The sequence below is a fragment of the Buteo buteo genome, chromosome 9 (assembly GCF_964188355.1).
Source record: "Buteo buteo chromosome 9, bButBut1.hap1.1, whole genome shotgun sequence".
NCBI lineage: Eukaryota > Metazoa > Chordata > Aves > Accipitriformes > Accipitridae > Buteo > Buteo buteo.
This window is the reverse complement of record NC_134179.1, coordinates 32,171,494-32,191,129: the sequence shown is the minus strand read 5'-3', so window position 1 is coordinate 32,191,129 and position 19,636 is coordinate 32,171,494. Positions and strand designations below refer to the sequence as shown.

Genomic DNA, 19,636 nt, shown 5'->3' with positions numbered 1-19,636 from the left:
TGTAAAATGCCCCGTCAGATGCTTCCAACCAGCTCTAGCTTCAGCATATGTCTTAGTGAGCAGTATAGGAGCTTGAGTACAAGGTGGTCGTTCTCCAGGTGCAACACCCATGTTTTGTATGCACACCCGAGCCTGGTCCATGGAACAGGCAACAGTTTCCTAACATTACCTGAGGCTTTGCAGTGCTGAAATGTGCCTTGGATCTGTTACCCATTGAAGGAGAGTGTGCAAGAAAAGGGGCTTAAGTGAATGATGTGTTTTCTGGAAACATGCTGTTTGCTAACTCACTAGGTTTCCCTGGACAAGAAAATTAATATAAATGGCCAGCTGCATTCCAGTGTCCTGCTTTCCCTGTAATGTATTCCTTTGCTCTGTCATATGATGACAACTCCCACACAGCTGTTAAAATGCTCTTGTTGTTGTAGTGGTTAAAGGAAATTGCTGCAATTAATTTTGCTGTCTTTCTTCTCTTTGATGTGTCATTACAATTTCTTGGATAATTTTTCAGAGATTGGGTTCTGTTCAAAACCAGTCATGTAGGGGTGAAAAGAATAGGAGGGAAAATAAACATTTGAGCCTTATTTATATATGCTTGTGTTTCTGTTTTGGTGTAGGTAGCAGTCAATGTAATGAACATGAAACAATACATATACATACATAGTTTCCGTTACTCACACACAAGTGCAATAGACAAAAATAAGACTTATCCAAAAGTGAACAATCTGAAGAAATAAAATGGATGCAGGTGCCTAAGTCAAACTAGTTTTATTTCCTAATGACTATAAAGAATGACCAGACCATGAACTCTGAGGTTATGCTTCATTTCTTGGGTACAGCACATTATGTTCTGAGCAATTTCTATTTGTAGTCTTGAAGCAGTTTTAATCTTCCTGTTCACTACAGACTTGACAGTTTTTCCCTCTTTTCCTTGGGTTGCAAAATAATCCTCCTTTCTGCTAGTTCCAGATGCTGCTGCAATGAATGTTAATTGGTTCAGTGGTGAGTACGGTAGATCCTGGGATGGCATAGACAGTGAAGCAGAAAGCCTAGTGCTTTGTTCACTGGATTTTATGAATGAAGAAGGGTAGAGGGTAGCCCTCCCAAGTTCATCCCGTGAAGGCCATTGTAGTCAAAAAAAGCATTAAATTCAAAAGGGACATTTCTCAAGCTTCCAGGCATGGGTGGAGATATAAGTTGAAATGGTGAAACTTTAATTCTTATAGACTTAAACAAAATTATTGAAAATAATCAAAAGTATAAAACCAGGATTTTAGGGACATTCAGAAAGAATAGGGTTAATAATCATTAATTTCAGCTTCTAATTTCTTCAATAAAAAAATAACGTCAGTTTAGAAGTGTGGCTGAAGCTGATCGTTGTTTGTGTTACCTTGCAAAGGTAATTTAATTTTTTTTCCAAAATGTTCTTGCCTGTGTTATGATGACCTTCAGGTCTTTTATGTACCTCTCATACTTAATGGAACAAAAAAGATGAAAAATGGAACAATGGAGATATTTTTATACTCTATTTGTGGCAAAAATGAGGTGCAGAGATGTAGAAGTGTGCTGCCTGTGGTAGAGTAGGTCTCCAGGCTCACTTTAACCGAGTTTTGTTCACTTGCCACCCCTATCCTGCCACCCATATGGCCGTTAGACCGCGCAACATATCTGCGTTGCCTCTGTTCACCCTGAGGTTTTTCAGAGCCCTCTTCCTCTAGCAAGGTCCATCTCCCGGGGCCACGGCGGACGTCAGGCGTGTGATGCTGCCCGAGCCAGCGGGGAGCGGGGCTGCAGAGCCCCGCACGGAACATCGCCCACCTTGCTGCTCTCGCTGATTCTGTAAAGTACTGCCCAATCCAAGGTACCTTTGCCAACTCAAGTGCTTATGAAATTAGCAAAAGGATGTAGTAAAAGCATGTAGGTGTACTCTGTAAAAGAGGAAAACAACTGGGAGGTCTCACAGGTTGGTCTTTGGTTTTAGAATTCTCCCCTGGTAAGGGTGTATTGAAGTGATCACTTGAAACCTCACCGAGGCATGCTGGGGTAGTTTAAAAAGCTGTGAAAGACTCTACTTCAGTCTGCTTCCTCCTCCTCCTCCTCCTGCTTAAAAACTGTGATTGCTTAAAGAGATTGCTTCAAGAATGATTGCTTAAAGAGACCTTTTGCCTCAAGTGATTTTTCTTGACAGCCACAAAACCATCACTTATTTACACACGATTTGGGTCGTGACTGGAGCACAGCCTGGAACCTTAGTGAGGAGGTCAAACAAATGCTGAGAAACCTCATGCTCCCTTGGATGCAGCTGAACATACAAAAAAACCCCAAGCCATGCTGGACATGACCTCAAGTCTCAGGACAGGTTTACACAATACGTAAACCATCCGAGGTGGTTGGTGCTCCCTAGCTGCCTGTCGCTCAGCTTTCACGCTCCTCCTTCTTGCCGGGTTATTTCATCAGTTGGCTGAACACTTAAACCAGCAGAACAGACCAGAGGAGTAGCAGCCCTGGTGGAGCGGGGAGGGGGACGAGGGGAAAGAATGAGGTAGAGAGGACAGCTTGTATTTATGAGTGTGACTTTTGAGTTCATAAAAGTCCGGTAAGAATGCATAATCAGTACCATGAATGATTTTAGCTGGATCTGCTTTTTGATGGAAAACATTTTGCGTAGCAGTGACCTCTTACAAAAATGACAAATTAAAAGAAAACTCTCAAACCTACTTGCAATTGGCCTGAGTACTGGTATAAATATAACGTAATGTAATTAACTGTTGCAGAGACAATAAAGAAAAGATGTATTACTTCATACTGTGTAGTTTAGTCAGCAGCTAATAAATTTTGCATAGTATCCTTCCTCACCTGTGCAGGGAAAGATTCAGATGACACCCTTCAAAACAAAAGCCTTCACATGCAGCTGATGGTCTGTTCCTACACTTAAAATCACTGGGAAGGGCTGCCGTTGTCCATTCTCAGTATACAGACAATGTCCTGTGCATTTTATTTGCAAGTCTCGACTGCCTGAGAAGTAGCAGAGCTCTCAGTGGTAAAACAACCATCAAGTAGCATCTTATTGTTGTCAAAGCTCAGCCTGAGCCTCAGACGTCTGGATTACGGTCCAGGGATGAATGATAATTAACATGCTTTAAATAACTGCTATAAAGTGCTGCAGGAATTTGGTGTGTAATAATGAATATCACTTTTTGTTGATCATTTGAAGTGCTTGCTTTTTGTACAGAAAATATACATATGTCTCCTTTCTTGCTTTATAAAAACAGTATGATAAACTTTCACTAGCTAACTGGCAGGTAGACTTCACTAGCAATGATCTTATACCGTAGTTGTTGTTGTTATAATTATTATTAGTAGTAAGATTTGTTGTTATTTTAATAACTTTCAAAACTGCTTGTTTAGAGGGGAAAACAAGCTTAGGCCTAGGATTTTTTTGTATAGGCAGTTACCTTACCTAGATTAGTGAGTGTTTTAAAACCAATTAAGAACTAATGCTTGCTTAGTTCCCTGCATCCAGGTTTTCTGCTCACACTTTAAACAATTTCGCCCCCCAACTCTAACTTGGTAAGTCTTTTTCTCCTCTTTCTCTTTGAGAAAAGCTCAGTTGCTTCTGGGTTTTTTTTTTTTGTTTTTTACCTTTTTACTGATTTGCAAGAAAGAGAGCTTGCACTTGAGTTCAAGGAGACTTCTCCACCCCAAAGACTTTTGTGGCTGAAAGGACTAGAGAGTGTGCTAAGAGCCTGCCACATCTCCATCCTAATCCTGCCTCCTCCTGGATGGGGCACTTAACCTCCCTGTGTTCTCTCTATAAAATACATTTAATAATACTTAATGGCTTTACTTCCCTTTGAAAATGTAAAGTGCTATGTGAGTGCCAATTACTTTTATTATGTTCCCTGATGGAAGGCCTCAACATATTTGTGTTAACTGGTACTGCTAATGCACTTTCTGGAATAATCTTTGCTTAACAAAGTGAAACACTTGCAAAATAAAAACTGTGTTTTAGACAGAGTGACACATGCAAGGAAAGTCAGGACATGAAAGCGCTCAGCTTCACTGGGTACATCTGTGCTGCGTGTCAGCCATAGGCTTGAGCTACAGTGCAACCCGGCTTGTGTTCTTTCCAAGCTGCGTCTGCGCCAGGGAGAGCACAGCGAGGGAGAACCATCGAGCTTTGGACACATGGCCTGACCATCCTCCGGCATAAGACAGATTTTCCCAGGCAATCAAATACTGCAGAATAACGTGCTCGGGCTGCTGTTCAGTGAGAACTTGCTGTCCCCAAAACTCACAGGAGCACTCCAAAGCTGGGGGCTGGCTCCGGGGCTGGGTCTTCCCACCACCCCCCCGGGCCAGCACGTGGCCCACCTCCCCAGGAGCAGGCCCAGCCAAGCTGGTGCTGGGCCGTGGACTTCCGATGCTCCTCTCGGGCAAGACAGCAGTAGTTCATAAAAATGTGGCAAGTGTTTGTCAGGAGAAAAGAATGTATGTCTGACCAGTGGCTAATATCTGTCGCTACCCTGAAGTGTTTCCATGGTCCTAAATCCAGATTGTGCTTGGTGCAAAGTATTGACTTTGAGTCAATCAACTTCCACTTGGCTAACTTCTTTACAAGCTCACTTTGTCATAGGAAAGTTGAAAGAGGACAGTATCTATTAGATCCGATGTATGCAGGGTACCTTCCGTCGTAGTTTAGACTGGTGTCTGAAGAGGGAGACTGGTATCTGGAGAGGGAAGGAGAGATTCCTGCCCTGAATGAGGCATTGGCTATATGGACCAGGAGTGGCCTCAGGAGCAGTTTAGTCTCCTCATCCTGAAAAGATATGGACTGGACAGGCCTGAAAAAAAAAAAAAAAAGTATGCACTTTTTGTGTAAGCAGAAAGCATTGAGTCAAGTAGTGATAAGTTTATGCATTCCTGGAAAACAGTTGAAATGGTTCCCATTTATCTGAGAAATGCATTTTGGAATCGTCACGGTGCAGCTTTTAGGTGGAAGCAGAACAGACCAGCTCCTAGAAATGGGATTTGAAATAAAAGCGACAAACGTGACATCCCTGCAGCATTCCACTCCGGGGACAGCATCAGGTGGGGAGTTTGGCTGGGGTGGTACACCCATCAGACTGTAAGACAGGTCTCCTAAGGTGAGCTCAGGGAGGACGGAAACCTCCCGCGGAGGAGAAGGGCAAAAGCTTTCTTGATCTTGACTTTCAGTACAAATACAGAACGTGAAAGCAGGGCCTCACGATCCTTCTGACTTTTTGGGTTTTGCCCAAAACCCCAAACATTCCTAACTCATATTATGTTTATGCTTGTAAATTGTAATTGTTATTTTTCAGAAAGAGGTTTAGAACCATTAGAGCTGAAAATGGCAAATGTGAAATAAAATTTTGAAAAGGAATTAACAGTAATTAAGAGCAGATGCTGTTCTTTCTGATCTCATTTCATTTCTAACAGACTGTTTAGGCTTAGAGGAGACAGTGTATAAATTTGGATTGGTGTTCTGCTATATTATAATTATACAGGCAGTGAAATAGAGAGTTCTGAAAGAGCAGACAAAGTATTTAGAGGCTCTTACAATTGTGCCACTTGCTCTGTGTTTGCCTTTCTGACTTTCCTCCCTGGAACTCAGCAAATTCTAGTTAAATTTTTTCTGACCTCACTTACAGAAACAAAGTAATGTCCCTTTAAAAAAAATTCAAATAATGAAACTACTTTTTTTTTTAGCAGAATATTTGGATTGAAAATATTGGATTTTAGAGATTTTTGATCTTCAGCCTTCATAATAGGTCTTGATTTAAAACACTGGAGTTGTGTAAACAATTAAGCCAATATACCCATGTCGTACTTTAAGTGCCCTCAGGAGGGAAAACTTAATAAAGTTTTCTTATAATTTTGGTCTGAAGATCTGTGGAAAGAAGTAGCAATAAGTAGCATTATAGGAATAGCTGTGTGAATACTGAGTCTCACGGAAAACAGTGTTTGTGATTCTCTGATGTCCTTATCCTTGGACTCTGGTTTGCCCTGCTGTTGCTGTGTACAGACAAGGCTATAGTCAAGGTGTGAGTTTTAGCCACTTTTTAGCTTTTAGCCATCTCCTAACTAAGAGGTTTCAGAGCTCAGCCTTAAGGGCTGAAGAGGCTGAGTGATCCATGCACATTCAGACCAAAATGTCGTCTTATGTGCTAGGCAAACGTGTAGATGTGGTCTTACCTTTCTGCTTGAAGTGGAGATGTCGGGCACCGAGCTGCTGGCACTAGAGCAAGCACAGATTTTGCATCTTGATCAAACAGTGGTGACTGAGCTATTGGTCCTCCAATGTGCTTTAGGATAGGAGAAACAGGTGCTGCTTCTCCTCTTCCTGGCTGTTTCTTGAGAACAGAACTTGCTGTAGGAATTATTTTTCTGTTTGTCTGTTTTATCTACTTAGATATTTTTGTCTATATAAACCTCTCTTAATTTGGTTGCTTTATTGAATGGTTGCTAGCTATTAGGTTGCAGCACTCACCATTACTTCCCTGCTGTCTTTGCCAACCTAATTAGTGTTTTTTCCAAATGCGGCCTATTACATGACTGTTGCATAGCTGAGATACTGTATTGAGTTGTAAATAACAGCCTTTTTCTGTGGTTGTTGCCATTTTTCAAAACACCGCATTAAGATAGAAAAAAACCAGTGGTTCATCTGTGCGAATTTAAGACACACGATGTGGGAATGATCTGATTTCCCACAACTTTTTTGTAAAATATAGCATCCCAGATTTTTTGCTATAGGAGATATTAGAAAAATTCCTATTGCTATCAAGTTAAAGGCTTTCCAGACAAGCAGGCAGGACATTTAGGAAAGAGATAAGCTTGAATTCAATGGTTAGGCCTATGTTGTTCAGCATATTCATAAGTTAGCTGGAAAAAAAGGCACGAATAACAGTGATAAAAATGGGGATGACATTAAGTTGACTAAGGTCATGAAGACAAGGGCAGATTGAAAAATGGTGTGTAGTCTCACTGTCTCTGAAACTATATAGTGGAACTGGAAAATGGTCCGAGAAGGACAAGATGAGTTCAAAGGTGAACAGGATAACTCATGTGAGCAATGACTGAATATACTAAAAATGTTTGGAAAAGAGAAGATTAGCAGTGAGATGATGACCTACAGAATGATGGTATCTTCCAATAAAATAACCAGATGCATTAAATGAAAGAAAGAGATTTTTTTTTTTCCAGAACAATAGGAGATTATCATTTTCCTAGTGTTAACTCAGAGCGTGAAACTTCTTACTGGAGAGTACTATTTCCAGAGCATATAAAAAATCTGAAGTGGATTAAATGCCTAAATGGGTTCAAAAAGCATCTGGACAAACTTGGAGGAAAAAATGTTAGGGGACATTAAGCACAAAAAGACCATTTTTGCCTCTGGAAATCCCTGAGCTGCATACCACAGGAGCCTGAGAAAGCTTTCTGTAGAAGCATATGTTTGTCCTGCTGTATGTTTTGCCACAAGCATCTGGTATCAGTTGCTGTTGTAAATGGGATACTTTGGTAGATGGACCTTTGATACTGCTTTTAAAACTTTTTATTGCTTTTGCTTTACTTTCCTTCAAAGCACCTGGAGACAGAGTCATTCTTTATTGTACAAAGTTGTTTATTGTCTTGCAAAAATTAGCTGAAATTTATATTTCAGGTACCATGGTAATTAAGACATATGGTATAAACATATAGGATTACAGCTGGATCAGATGAAAAGAGAAGATTGCCTTATCATTTGTTGTGGGAAGAGGAATAGTCTGGACACCTTGTAGCTGTGTCTTAATATTAGTAGAAGCTGCAAAATGATGATAATTAAATGATCCCCAAATGATAGTAAGTATCCACTGGAGGACTTACTGTTGTAGGATTGAATCTGCAATGACACTGGATACTGGGTCTCAGAGAACATTAATTGCTAGAGAAATCGTTTTTGATGAAATAGAAAGCTACTTAGTAGGTCAAAAGTCTTTAAGGCAAATTATAAGTTTATTTATTATTTAAGGCAAATTATAAGTTTCAAAATATTTGATTGGTTAAATTTTTTTTATATATATATATATATTTGTTGTTGTTGATTATTTCAGAGGACTGCAGGGTTCACAATGTGTGTTACAGTAGCAATAAATTAAAACCATCTGAGCTTTATGTTGTTCCTTACTGCAGCCCAACAATCTTGTCCATAAACCATTTCTCTGTTGCTGTCAGGGGTATATGCTTTACCTAATACTACTTCCAACAGTCCTTGTGTTCTTTCATGGCAACCCTTCCCTTTTTGCAACTGCCCAAACTCCCAGTTTACAAAGAGATTTGCTCATACCTGTTGCGGATAGTTGCTGCCTTCCTTTTTTAGGATGGTCATACAGTTTTGGATTCCCAAGTCTAATGTCACCTCTAGAGAGTCATGCTTGCCAAGACAGGGCTTTTTGTAGATTTTCCTCCATGGACCCACTGCTGCTTCAGGGTGTCTTATTGTCTGGAAGAGAGAGATTTTTATCATATTGTCGCTGATGTGGCACATAGTGCTGTTTTATATTAGAAAGGATAATCAGCTTAATTTGAACATTATTGTTTTGTGTTCTACACATAACAAATTTATTTGTCACCTACTCTTAGCTGGGCACTCAGAAGACCTTTCTGGCTTTTCAGAAGTTCAGATTTCCATGTTTATACAAGAGTTTGTGGAACAGTTATTGTGTTCTGTGTCGGCAATCACTCAAAAATACTGTTAATTTATCTGTATATGAAAAAAGGATGGTCCAGCCATGGCTTTTATTCTGTAAGTGTCTTTCTCCTGCCAAGCACATGATATATGAATAGCTTAATGGCAGTCTAGGTCTTGTAGGTTTTGGCCACACAAGGATTTTGATATGTCTTATAAGGTCATGCAATTGTTCAGTCTGGTGTATGGCATCAGATGTAGGTCATATCCATAAGCCGCAATTCATTAATTAATTAATTAACAGTGAAGGTTTTTACTTTTCCTTAAAGCACAGTAACCAAAAACTTAAAATTCAAAAATACTTCTTTCAAAACGTGCCAGCATTAAAAGAACCCTGATATTTGAGAATGCAGTGCACATCTACACATAATTTCAGCGACATTAAAATGCAGCATGTTCTGAGTCATGAAGTGACTAATGGTTTATTCATCATTTAATTTAACCTTCTGTAACATTTCTCTGAATTAGTTTGCTTGAACAAGAGTATGTCTTAAAAATAATAATTAAAACGTGATTAATGTTTCTAATGATAGCAAATGCATGGAAACTTAGTATGTTGCTTAGAAAATAACTACTTCTGTTGTTAACAACGGCCCCTCATTTGTAGTCTGACTTGGAGCAGGTTTAGCTTTCAGCATGGGCTTCTGTATGTTATGCCATTACCTTTTGCAATGCTGTTCTCTTTTTCTTTAGTTATTTACCCATTGAAGTCCTTTAGCCCCTTTAGCTTCACAAAGAGTAACTAAATTCCTCTTATTCCTCACTAGAGGGTATGTTTTTCAATGCTTTATTCATGTTGATGTTTATCATTCTGTCCAACTTCTCATCCCACTTGAAGACTAGTTACCAGATTCAGGTAACACAGAGGTAATTTAACTTCCTTACTCTCTCAGAGTTTCCCTGGCTTTTTATAAAGTTCACTGTCTTTATTAGATGTAGCTTCCTACTGGAAGCTCAAACTGGGCTGATTTGTCTCCATAATTTCCAAGTCCTCTTCATAGCTGCTACTGTTTCCATCCTGTATATAAGCTTAATGTTCTTGGTTTTAAACGTATGTCTGTATTTTTTATGATCAAGCTACTGAGCGATTATATTGCCTACACTATCAACCTGCTTTTTGCATTATTTTCCACATGCCATCATGACATCTGAATCATGATTTCTGTTTTTTCCATGTCACCATTAAAAAAATTTTCTAGGGTAAAGAAGTAAATGGTATGGCATTCCTCTAGAAACACTTCAGTTCAGGTCATTACCCTTTTGCCATTACATACTGAGATGTGTCATTGAAAATATTTTAATTCAGTTAATCTGTTGCATGTTTTTACAAAATCAAATGTCTCGTAGAAGTCTGTTTCATCAAAACTATTATTTTTCCAACTAAACTTATAATGTCACCTAAAAAGCCATCAAGGTAATTTGATCAGGTTTTTTTATGAATTACAGTTGATGTGGATTATTATATTAAAAACTTTTAAACCTGCATTAATCAGAGTTTGTGTTAGCTGTTTTGTTATAGAACCCAAAGTAGATGTCAGGCTGACAGATCATTTAATGCTTTAAACTATGGACTCACAGTCAGTTTTCTTTTTCATCCTAGTTTTTTGAAACTTCCTTAGCTTCACTGAAATCAGAGTTAATATTCCGTACCAATAATACTGTTGGCCAATCCTTTTAGGACTCTGTAATGCAAAGTACTCACGTTTAGGTACTTTAAAAGATGTAGCATTCTTGGGCAGTATATTTCTCTTCTCAGAGTAGGCTGACAAAATATCTCTCCTCTACAATACTAGTGAGCTAATTTATTAGGTTTCTTTTCTTCTTTCTCTTTAGTTTTTGTGCAGATTACTTAGCTTCAGTGCAATCTGAAATTTCATATGTGGGGATGGGGAAAAATAGAGCTACTAAAAAGATAGGGCTTAAAAGGTGTTTGAGAACAGGTGTAATAAAAATAGAGACCAAGACGGTGTGAACAAACCAAAGCATTTTGACATCCAGAATATTGTAGAATAAGCAGAGTTTTACAGAAAAGTGAATTGCCACAGTTGTAACAAGCTCAGTTTTTCTGCAACAATCGAAGCAATCTGCTGCAGAATAGTGTGTAGCCACGTGAAATGATGGCAAAATAACTGACTTGTAATGCACTGCTTGCAAACTTCAGACACCACACGGGGACTTGGGTCCCTGTGTTGCTGTGGTACTCTTCAAGCATGGATAAAACCACTATATTATTATGTGCTGTCATACTAAGGCAATACTTAATAGGAAACATGGTGTTTGTTGTTTGTTCTCCATATATAGACAGCAGTTTCTTTCCGCCAATTTCATTCTTGAGTGCTGTAATCAATGCTTTGTAGTTAAGAATGTTGCTCTTAAGCTTCAGCTCTATTGTTTCAGGCTGTTTGGTGACTCAGGCAAATGCCATTCCATCAGTCTGTGACATCTGAAAGTCATTTTTGCATTTGCTAATAAAGGAAGAATACAGGAAAAGAAAACTTTTTTTTTTTAAATAGTAGTAACCACTTTCATAAAAATAGCAGGTACTACAACTGTCTAAATTCACTCCTAGTGATTCATAGATGAGTTGTTTTATTTCAAACATGTCAAAGCTGTTTCCTTTTTTGAGTGGTTTTTTATGAGTAGACTGATTCCCTCTTTCAGATGTTTTCATTAAAAATAATTATATCAACAACTGTTTTGCAGAACATAACAATATTTTCTAAGTTATTGTGAACTATATTTTGTTCCTTCTCTTCCTCTTTGTTATTTGAAAAATATATTTCATAGCACAGCACTTAACTTTAAAAATATGTGCCCTTTTTATTTTTTCCTTTTTTTTCAAGATAGTACTCAAGAGTATGTCAGGTGTATTCCTCGAAACTGACTCAGAATATACCTCTAGTGAGGACACAACACAGAAGCAAAACCACTGCCATTTATTGGGCTGGTAAGGTAGTTTATCCTGTAATTTGTAGTCTGAAGACCAATATGAATCAAATACAATTGAAAAAATAAAAAAAAGGGAAGTTGAATAATGTGTTTCACTCATAACACTGAGTAAAAGATAAATAAGATCTGTTTTAAGGGAACTTCTACACATTTCACTTTAGCAAGTTCATGCTAATTTTAAAGAATAAATTATGCTAGGATCTAATAAATTGTATTATGCAATCTCCCCTTTGCTTATATCTTTGGATTGAAAGTAACGTTCATGAAAAGTGAGACTCTCAAATAGAGAATTATACAACCTGTTCCATGAAATGCACTCAGGAATGACCACTGTCATTATGCTTTCATATCTACCTTCATCATTATTCTTTCATATTCATATTCTAGTATTGCTATAAGCAACCTCTTCATTTTGCATTCATTGTTTCTAGCGTTGTTTAAATATAGAGTAGGAGAGGTAACCTCCTTCCTGCAGGTGCTATAGTCCAATGGAAATATAAGCAAGCAGTTCATCACCCAATTCTGACTGCTTAGTGATCAGCATTTTCTCCCCAGTTTATTCAAAATGCTGTAGTGTCCTCTTCCACAGAGATACAGCACTTGCAGCATGGCGAATTGTTCACGAGGCTGTAAAACAGCATTCCACCAGGAAACATGGCCTGGGGTTAGCTGATCAGAGCTATTCTTTCATTTTATAGGAGGCACTTTTCCATTTTCCCTCTGTCATGCCACAGGCAGCAAGGCGCTGGAGCAGACGGCGGCTGCCCCTTTCTGCAGCTTTCCCAGGCCACTACAGCAGGTGTGGGGATGGAGATGCTCGCCTCACTCTCGCCCTGCTCTTGGGGCAGGGGATGAGCAGTACACAACCGGGGGGCCAGAAAGTGCTGACAGTTCTGTAGGGTGGAGCCACGGTGGACCTAGGAATAGACAAAACTCAGCCCAAAATGTAAAGAGAATAAATGTCTGGTTTATTGCTTTTTCTTTTTGCTTATCCAGCTCCAATGCAGTTTTTAACCTGACTCTGAATAATGTTGTTCCGCTTACAAAACTGGGGTGGTTTTACTCTCTCCTATTTATTCTTTCAGGATTTGTGGATTTAACACTCCATGATCAGGTCCATCTACTGGAATGTGCCTGGTTAGAGATACTGATGATTGGCTTAGTCTGGCGCTCCATGGAACACCCAGGAAAGCTTTTATTTGCACCTAACCTATTATTGGACAGGTCAGTCTGCATGTTGCTGTGAATTATTGAAGTTAATTTATTTCTACTGCAATGAGATTAATTTTTAGCTCCTAGCCATCTCACTGATACTACCATTTGACAGTACTTCATAAGTTAGAGCAGGGCTATAGTAGGTGAGACTGGAAAAGGAACACTAGAAACGCTCTGGAACGTGACGCTGGTCATTTATTAGACAAGTAACACGTCTGAAATTTACCTGCTGCTGGAAGAACTTTCAAAGGCAGCAAAAAATTTCTCATATAATCTGTACTGTTTGTTGCAAAACTAATTTAAATTAAAATTAAATACTGAACCCTAATCACTTTAATTAAGATAATTAATTCTGCTTATTTAAAATCCTCTTAGTTATTCTTAGTTAGAATGGGTTTATCTAAGCAGCCAGGCAAAAGTTTGGAAGAAAATCCTGGTAGAGTCTCAACTGCCATCTTATTTATTTGTAGAGAATACATTAAGGTGTGGGTTTGGTTGGTGGGGTTTTTTTTTCCCCTCCTGAAAGCTGGAGTCAGGTATGTAAAACACACACCTGCTTGCTGCCCTAAGACTTTTTTATCCAGTCTTGCTAATATGTTGTATGTGTTTCTAAGTGAGAGAGAAAAATACGTTTCTCTGCCATACAACAATATCCTGGATTTGAGCTGGCAGTCTTCACAAATAGAAGCAAGAAGGTTGATAGATTTTTAACATATATTCTAGCTACCTTAATGCAAACTCAAGTTCTCTTTTTTCCCAGTCACGAAAAATTTCAGCCTTGGGAAAGAGTGTTAGAAGAGAATAACCACTGAGCAGGGGTTTTGGCAAATGACTGGCAAATCTAGAAAAAGTGAGTTAGGATAGAGTCCTCCTAGCTATTGGTAGTTCTCTTCAGTTGAAGACAACTGCCCACGTAGCAGAGTTGGCAGGAGAGAGATTATACATGCACTTCAGTGCTGAGTCTGGCATCTTGTCTAAACTGAAGTGAAGGAAGAGCTGAACTAAGTGGCGAGGCAACTAGGAGCTGGGCAAGCTTCTGATCTCTTCATGGAACTGCAGGGGCAGCGAGCTACAGCAGAGGCATGGCAACAAAAAGTCAAGGGCAGTGCCTTCAGCTACTGCAACCATTAGCTGGCTGAATGAATCAAAACTCTTATTAGCAGAAAAACATCTTTTGAGCAGCTTGCTCTGTTAACTGTGGGGTACTGAGTTTTCATGTTTGCATTTGTGCAGTGTTAATCCTTTGATTCTCCTGCTCTCTATTTGAAAAAAAATGTTTACTTTTTGTGTTTTAGTAAAATATAAATGATAATGCCTAACAGTAAAAAATATAATATTTCATAGGAATAGAGAAGTATTTATTGCCTTAGGGAAAAACCCTATTCCACCCGTGTAAGCACATGATCTGTGAGCTATGGAACTAGATATGTATAAAGCACATTCTCATTTTGTGTACAGAAAATATCTGCTTGCCTAAATGTAAGTATAGTCTTCTCAAGAAAACACAACAGTTTTAAAATAATTTCTTAGTGCACATAAGAAGTAAAATTTACTACTGTAGGAAAGTAAGTATAGCATATTATTGAAAACTACTATAAGTTGCAATATAGCTTCCAAAGAAAGACCAACCCATCTGTTCCACGTTCTGTAATACAGGTTGTGAGAAAAAAATTAAAAACTGAAAAGCAGAGCCAGAGTACCATTTTTCCTCCTCTTAGCTAAGAAAAACAGCTAGGAAAACATTTGAAACTTTGGTTTTCCTCAACTAAAAATCCCCACACTCTGAATAAAATGGAGTCTGAGCAGTTTAAGCCAACTCTGCTGGATTAAAGAAAACAATTGCATGCAACTGGAACCACATTTTTTTACTTTAAGGCTCAAAACCCAATTAACTTCATAATCAAAACAGGCTCTTTGTTTTCTGACTTTCAAACATGACTGCTTCTAAAAATTTAGATCTATTACATCTTCTCATTTTCAAATAATAAGAAACATGTTTCTAAGGCATCATATACTTGCCTCACTCCACTTGGTAGGGATATTTGCTGAAACTAAAATAATAAATTATTTGACTCTGGGGAGCAGTGATATGCTAATTAGTTAAAACCCTGTTGATTTACTAGTTAATTAGTGCTAGCAATAGTTTGATGTGATAATCTGATTTAGGCAAGTTGCCTTTTGAGAATGTTATAAGGCAAAAGTATATTGTTTGTCAGATTTGAGGTGGCAGGACAGAGACTGATTCAAAGCCTGTTTAACTCAATGGAGTCCTTCCACTGCATCAAGTATTTGGGCAAATGCTACAAGAGTGCAAAAATTGTTTGATATATTATTGTTGTTGATCTAAATAATGAAAGCATTTGATTGAATGGCTAAAATAATGGAAAAGATGGATGCTGTAGTACAATTTCCTTTCATCTGTTCTTCACTCCTTACCCTTCAGCGTGTTCTTTACAGGATACTCCTTTTCAGTGTTTTCATCCACAGCATTCTGTCCTGAACCCCCATCACACTTTCCCTGTTACCTGATCTATGGGGTTAACAGCATCTGCGAATATTAATTTAGCTACTGTCTATAATCCAGAGTCACCAACTACAGATGGTAAAACCTAGATTTGCCTCTAACCTGTGTTTTTCTGGACTTACTGCAAATTCAGTATTGTTAATTTGTTCACCACATTTTGCTTATGCCTCTACCTCTCTCTGATCATTCTGTGGCAGACAGCCTCTCTGATTTGCACATCCCTTTCATTTTTTTCCATTCAGTCTTCTCCTGTCTCTAACAGATTCTTTCTGTCTAGAATCTTGGAGGTAGATAGTAATTTGTATACATCTCTACATAAAGCTCAGGTCACTTCAAGTTTTATTATGCAGCTTTTTTATCTTTTGGCTAGATAAATACAGTCTTTTCTTGCTCATATCTGTCTGAAATGCCATAAAAATAACATTCCAGCTTTCCTCTTTTTTTGAACAAATCTGACTTTTCTTCTCCCAGCTCACTCCTCCTACTTGGGTCATATTAAACATGAGCTTGTCTTATCTCTAAAGATCTTTTAGAGACTGTCTTTTCTCATTCTGTGAGAGTCAACTTGTTACATTTTCAAATAAATACCTCTATAATTTTGCTATGCAACAATTCACACTTGGAAGACTCCTTGAAAATATCTGTAAAGCAGCCCTTTGTTATTCATTTTAAGTTCCTTCTTAAAATTTTGCTTTGCTTAAAAGAAATATTATACAACAATTAAGCTGCCAGTATGTGTAGATGACTGCCTTCTGTATGGATGACTATCATCACGTTATGCCTTTCTATTCTCACCCTGCCTTGTAATTAGATAGGGTATTCTGTGGGGTAATGCACTCTTTCTTATTCTATTAATACACTATCTAAACACTTCAGTCTTGGTTCAAAATCAGGACTTTTAGCAGTCTGCCCATTACATATAACTGGTACATTTTTACAGTGTACAACTGATGCTATTAAAAAAGCTCAAATGAAAATAATTATAGATTAGAAAAATAGGCCCAATCAGGAAATACAATGGCACACTCACAGTGCTTGCAATTAATGTACACTACCTGATACAATCAAAGCAAGCCCAGGATAAATGCAAATCTTTTATATTCTGTTTCTGAAAATTAGTATCCTGTATAAGGCAAATAATCTAGAAGTAAAGGCTTAGGTCTCTAATGGGACAAACCAGATGTTTCCTGTCTGGATGGTTCCCAAGAAACTAGACTTTAAAAATGTCATTAGACCAGGGCTGAAATTTGTCAGGCCTGATGATAGGCTGTTTATAATTTTGAAGAAAATGTAACATTTCTTCAGGAATGAGGGAAGTCATATTTTATTATGTTTTAAAGGATTTGTTATATTCAAATATCAGGCAGATCAGAGGTCACTCAAATGATTGAAACATAATTGTAAAGAAACTCATGGTAGAAATAGCTGATTTGCTAAGGTGGATGACTTCTCACCTGAAACATCCTCAGTATCAGCAAAATGGGAAACCTAGTGCTGCATTTTAAAAAGGTGGGTGAAACTTCTGCCCAGTAAGCCTGGTGACCGTTGTAAAGAAACTGAGGTTGAGGTGTGAATAAACATGCCATAGTGGTAAAGAGTCATCGTGCATTTTGTAAGGGGAAACCATGTGCCATGAATACATTGGTGTTCTTTGAAGAAATTAACAAGCAAGTGGATGAGGGAGATCTTGTTTGATTTCCAAAAAGTATTAAACAAGATCCAAATTTGATGTAGACAAATGTGAACGGTTGCATATAGGAGAAGAATAATCCTAATCTTCATAAATTGCATCCTGAGTTGATCTTACTATCTCACTTGTTAACAGCATTCAGTTCTGTGGAACCAGCAGTTCTTTGCTTACCAGCAGTCAAAAAGTAAATAGAGTTCAGCTTTCCCCCAAAGAATCATTACAACAGGAAAAAGAAATAGTACAGATCATTGTTATTCCACTGTTTAAATCTGTGCTGCATCTGTGCTTGGAAAACCTTGCCTTTCTGATTTTCCTTATCTTAACAGGAATATTGAAAAAACAGGAAAGGTACTCAGAGGGCTTACACAGGCAATCAAAGAGGGAGATGAGCTTTGGTACAAAGAATAACTAAATAGACTGACTGTGTTGCTCAATAGAAGAAGGGAAACAAAACAGAGATGGTAGGAATTGCATAAAGTCATGAGCACGTTGGGAAGATGCATGGCAATCCGCAAGTTAATTTCTCTTCTGATCTAGCACTAGAGGTAATCGCTTGAAATCAGAAGATGTAAATGCCTATAGGTTTAGCCCAGGGCTAAATATACCATTGATATGAGCCAGTATGGCTGTTGCCATGTTACCTTCTAATGTTATTTTTTATCGTAATTGCAAGAAATGTCTAGCAGCAAAAAATCAGTCTAGGGACTTATAAAATTTCAGTTAAATTTAGTCAGTATTTCCATGTTTCTACCAGGTTATTTCCTTCTTTCTATGGAGAAATCTAGTCTGCTGTTAATTTTTTTGTATATTTGGAAACTCTTGTTCACTTCCTCTTCCACTGCTTGATAGAGCTTTTTCATTCTTTCAGAAGAAATTGAAGAATTTTCCCTTTACTGACTTTCATATTGAGCAATGGCAGGAGGCCATGGATCTCTTTAAACTGCAGCTAGCATGAATAGCATAAAGACTTACAGTATTCACTGTAATTATTCAGCTGAATAATTTATTGTTTTCATGGCTTTGGTCTGAAAGTTTCTCACCACATCTGAAAAGAATCTTTAAGTTTTCTGTGCAGGTAGTGCTTTCCAATGTTTTGATAGACAGAAGATTAGATACAATAGAAGAGCATCAGGATGAAATCTGAATATGTTTTGCTAGTCCTTCACCTGTAAAATGTTCCAGATGTCTGAAGACATCACACTTCTCTGTCACTTGAGTAAATGCACAACATTCTTTTTTGGCACTGTGTAGCTGTGGATGCATTAATTACCATTGACAACTTAGAGAAATGGAAGCAAAGTGTTCACAGATGCTTGATTCAGAATGCTCCAATGACCTGCTGCTCTTACTTATTTCAAAGGGAAAAAGCCCATAGGCAACAAGTATATCCAAATTTGCACTTCAAAATAAATTTGAAAAACAATTGTACATCTCATTTTCTTCCCATCCTTAATAGCAATAGATTCTGTGCTGGAAACCCAACTTACACAATCATCCTGTCATCAGGCTACTTACCTGATAGAGCTGAATGGATCAACTTGTAAAGAGTTACGGAATCTCTTGAAATAATTAAATTTCTCTTTCATCTTTCACTTTATTGTTGGATATTGAGATGTATTATTATACTGTAGGTCCCAGAGAATGAAAAAAATATTACAAGAGACAGAATTATACATCTTAAAACAATGCCAAATGAATAATTTCTCTTTATTGTAAATCAGTCTTCACTGTGCCTTGGAGCAAAATTCAAAGACTACCTGATTTTGTAATTCAAACAACCTAAACGTAAGTCAGGAGGACCCTTCCAGAGTTTGGTGAGATGCTGGATAATGCTTAAAGTGATGAACTCTAAAAAAAAAAAAAAAAAAAAAAAAAAAAAAAGAAAAGAAAGAAAACCCCCTCTCATTATGATCTTTCCAATTTTCAGCTGTTAGAAAAAGAGGTTCCCTGGGTGGGTTTATAGGCACAGAACAGAAGTTTTCAGAGAATGAAATAATTTCTGGATTCAAGAATGCCCCTACACAAATTCTAAGATTGCTTGTTCATCTAGTCACTCTGACCTTGGAACTCAGGCCCCAGTTCTAGGTCATGTTGAATTGTGATGCTGATCTTTCAAAAATTAAACTTTCCTTGCATTTCTGATATGAAGAGAATTTTGAAATATTTTTGGCTTTAAGGTGTTTCATACTGAATGTAAATTAAACTGCAAAAGGACTTCCTGTCAACAAGAATAACTTTTTCAGCCAATTATTGTAACTTTATTATTCCCAAATGGAGAGCCTTCATAATAATTTTCTAATCTAGATCTCAAATGTGACAAAAAATAATCAGTGTTCTTAGAATTTTTATAGCAACATTTTAGCGATTTTTCCCTATCTGACATATTTATGGATCCATTTCACATCATATTTTACCGAGAAAAAAAATAATTAGAAAGGTACCTAGTAGTTAATTGTCTGTATGTTTCAGACCTGATTCACCACCGCTGAAATGTATAGTGTACTCTTACTTTATC

At 37.8% G+C, this 19,636-nt stretch overlaps 1 protein-coding gene across 1 annotated transcript in view; it reads left to right on the top strand.

The window, feature by feature from the left end:
• Positions 1-19,636, top strand: part of ESR1 (estrogen receptor 1) — a 192,718-nt gene that overhangs the window by 147,600 nt on the left and 25,482 nt on the right. The window contains exon 6 of the mRNA XM_075035976.1: positions 12,778-12,916. Coding sequence (XP_074892077.1) covers positions 12,778-12,916 — 139 coding nt within the window. The remainder of the gene's footprint in view (positions 1-12,777; positions 12,917-19,636) is intronic.